Below are 3,619 nucleotides of genomic sequence, written 5' to 3'. Positions count from 1 at the left end.
CTTCGTCTGTAACTGAGGCTAACGGTTCTTCATCTGTAACTGAGGCTAACGGTTCTTCGTCTGTAACTGAGGCTAACGGTTCTTCATCTGTAACTGAGGCTAACGGTTCTTCGTCTGTAACTGAGGCTAACGGTTCTTCATCTTTTACAGAAGCTAACTGTTCTTTGTAACAAAATGTTAATGGTTCTTCGTCTGTAACTGAGGCTAACGGTTCTTCATCTTTTACAGAAGCTAACTGTTCTTTGTAACAAAATGTTAATGGTTCTTCGTCTGTAACTGAGGCTAACGGTTCTTCATCTTTTACAGAAGCTAACTGTTCTTTGTAACAAAATGTTAATGGTTCTTCGTCTGTAACTGAGGCTAACGGTTCTTCATCTTTTACAGAAGCTAACTGTTCTTCTTTTGTAACAGCGCGTAACAGAGCTCTATCTGCAAGATCATCTAATGAACCTCTGTCTGTAACTGAGGTTAACATCGTTGTTTTTGACCACAGCTTGGCCACACTGAGGGAATGCACCATCGATGAAGAGGAGAGATACGACCCTGGTGTAAATCTCATATCTGCTCACTCTGTCATCTCAGCCATTCATTCAGAAGAGAAACAGATGATGATGCAAGAAGTTAAAGATTTGGATGAAGAAACAGTGAAGGTAAAGAAAAATATAATTCATCATGTTTGGAGCATCACTGCCCATTGATATATTATTATTATTAAGCAGTGAAAGTGCTGGAAAGGCTTATTGTCAGGGACTGAGAGCTGTGAAGCAGCCGAAGGCCTTATTGTTTTTGAACTGATTTATTTTTCGTCCTGGTGTAAGGCTTTTGTTAATATGTTCAAGTGGGCTGATCTTTATGAAACTTGGCAGTAAACTAGCTGAAATGAAGGTGCAAAGAAGCAGATGTGGKCGTGGCAAACTGGCTCTCTAGCTCCCCTAAAACACCAACCCCTCTTATGACTGAAATTTGGCATATACAGTGGGGGGGTATTTAGTCAGCCACCATTTGTGCAAGTTCTCCCACATAAAAAGATAAGAGGTCTGTAACTGACATCATTAGACCTCAGCTATGAGAGACAAAATGAGAAGACAGATCTAGAAAATCACAGGTTAACTACTGATCTGTGACTAAAAACACGTGTTCACAACCTCTAACAGTCACACTCCAAACTGCACTATGATGAAGACCAAAGAGCTGTGTAAGGACACCAGAAACAAACTGTAGACCTGCACCAGGCTGGAAGACTGAACCTGCAATTGGCAAGCAGCTTGGAGTGAAGAAATCAACCATGGGATCTGTGGGCTCCACACAAGATCTGACCCTGCTGGGTCAAAATGATCACAAGAACAGTGGCCAAAATCCCAGAACCACACAGAGGGACCTGGWGAATGACCTGCAGAAGGCTGGGACTAACGTAACACACTGCTCCAACAAGGACTCAGGTCCTGCAGTGCCAGACGTGTCCCCCTGCTTAAACCAGGACATATTCAGGCCCGTCTGAGGAGGCCTACTAATTAAACAGTCCTTGGTTCAGCTGTGTTGAACCAGAGCAGCTCCTTGAACAGCTCCACTCTTCTAGAGGGCTGAGCTTTTGGAAACTTGGCACATACTTAAAACTTGTGGGAATATAGGGAGATGCAAAGATCCAGATGTGCTGTTTACAAATTGTCTCTCTGGCACCATCTTGATTGCAGCTTTTCTGCCGTACACCTATAAAATCTTGTGCGTCGGTTCATGTCCTACAAAATAGTCTCTTGACATCATTTCATAAAACCTACAGAATGTTGGCCAATTTTAACAAAAAGGAAATTTTCACTTGCCACACTTAACTGCTAATTCATCTTCAGTTTGTACTGTACTGACCTAAAATTTGAGCCAAAGCTTCTTCACAACCTGGTAAACAAAGTCTATCAGTGGTTACAGATTAATCTGATTGGGTGATTTTAGTCTGCCCATTTTCACTTCAAACATATCTTTGGGGGTGACATCACTGTAATTATTTAAAGGTTGCAAAGATGTACTTGATACACAGGCATGAAGTCCTGATGATGGCCACATGCTAACGTCGATAACTCACCACTGCRCCACCTGGTGGCAGCACTAAAATACCTATTGGTGTTTGAAAAAGATCTCCTGGTCACACCTAACAACAGCTGCAAAACTGTTATTTAAAGTTTAGAGCCTTTGAGAAACTGCTGGCAGAACCTACTTCAGAACGTTGCAGCGTCTAATGTTGTTGTTGTTGTTGTTGTTGTTGTTGTTGTCTGTGCAGCAGCTGGAGGACATCCATGTTGTGATCCTGCATAAAGAGGAGGGAGCCGGTCTGGGCTTCAGCATCGCTGGAGGCTCTGACCTGGAAAACAAAGCTCCAACAGTAAACACATATCTTAGATTCATTGTTTGAACGTTAACCCTGAGCCTCATCAGTGTCATGAGCTCCTCRGCTCTGTCGGTCCTCCTCCAGGTGCACAGAGTCTTCCCCAGTGGTCTGGCAGCTCAAGAGGGAACCATCCAGAAAGGAGACGAGGTTCTGTCCATAAACGGCCAAAGTGTGCGTGATGTCACACACGCCGACGCCACAGCAGCTCTGCGCCAGGCTCGCGGTCAGAAACTGGCTGTGGTCGTCATCTGCAAGAGAGCTGGAGAGACACAACAGGACGGGATCCAGAGAGGCCAGGAGGACAGCCCTGCAGGTGATCCCCTACAGTTTGGTTTATAACATTTCATCTTTTGTTCTCCTGTGAATTGACAACAGTGCTCGATTGTCTTGTTGCAGCAGAAAAGCAGGAGGTCCAGCTGAGAGTGGAGCTGGAGAAAGGTGCAGGAGGGGTTGGTTTTACTCTGGAGGGAGGAAAAGGCTCAATCCACGGGGACAGACCTTTGGTCATCAACAGGATCTTTAAAGGTAACTCCTCAGRTGGACTGGTCTTCACTGAAGGCTCTGCTCTGAAACGTTGAGTCAAACTGCTGACTCTTCCTGGTTGTTCAGGTGGAGCAGCAGAGCAGAGCGGCCTGCTTTGTGGAGACGAAGTTCTGCAAGTCCAGGGTCTGAGTCTGCAGGACATGACCCGTTTCGAGGCCTGGAACACAATCAAGGCTTTACCTGAAGGGTCCGTGTCACTCATCATCATCAGGAGGCAGTCAGGGACAGAGGAGTGAGACCAAGACCACCTCCTGTCCAGTTTCACAGTCCAACAATTACAAAATAAAACTGGTAAAACTTGGACAAGAGATCAAATTTCTCTTTTCGTGTCAAATCTACAGTAAAATTCTCTGAAAGTTCTGTTTGAACTGTAACCATCCTTAAAGGTCCAGTTCTCAGGTTTCACTTCTGTTTCAATCACCTGATTAAAAGTTCTGACACAAACCAGCTTCTGATTCTGTTCTGTCATTTCCAGTCAGGTCGAGTCGGGTCAGGTTGTGTCAGACCAGGTTCGGTTGGGTCGGGTCGGGTTGTGTCAGACCAGGTCCGGTCGGGTTGTGTCAGACCAGGTCCGGTCGGGTCGGGTTGTGTCAGACCAGGTCCGGTCGGGTCGGGTCGGGTTGTGTCAGACCAGGTCCGGTCGGGTCGGGTCGGGTTGTGTCAGACCAGGTCCGGTCGGGTCGGGTCGGGTTGTGTCAG

General features: G+C 46.0%; 1 protein-coding gene across 1 annotated transcript in view; it reads left to right on the top strand.

Annotated features, from left to right (window-relative positions):
- Positions 1 to 3,367, top strand: part of il16 (interleukin 16) — a gene marked incomplete at its 5' end in the record, with an annotated part of 20,479 nt that extends 17,112 nt beyond the window's left edge. Inside the window, 5 exon segments of the mRNA XM_014034446.1 lie at positions 494 to 650; positions 2,270 to 2,371; positions 2,462 to 2,690; positions 2,774 to 2,902; positions 2,987 to 3,367. Of these exon segments, the coding sequence (XP_013889900.1) occupies positions 494 to 650; positions 2,270 to 2,371; positions 2,462 to 2,690; positions 2,774 to 2,902; positions 2,987 to 3,156 (787 nt within the window).
- Between the last annotated feature and the right edge of the window lie 252 nt (positions 3,368 to 3,619).

Source organism: Austrofundulus limnaeus, unplaced genomic scaffold (genome assembly GCF_001266775.1).
Source record: "Austrofundulus limnaeus strain Quisiro unplaced genomic scaffold, Austrofundulus_limnaeus-1.0 Scaffold2123, whole genome shotgun sequence".
In the NCBI taxonomy this organism is placed as follows: Eukaryota; Metazoa; Chordata; class Actinopteri; order Cyprinodontiformes; family Rivulidae; genus Austrofundulus; species Austrofundulus limnaeus.
This window is presented reverse-complemented; position numbering and strand designations above follow the sequence as displayed.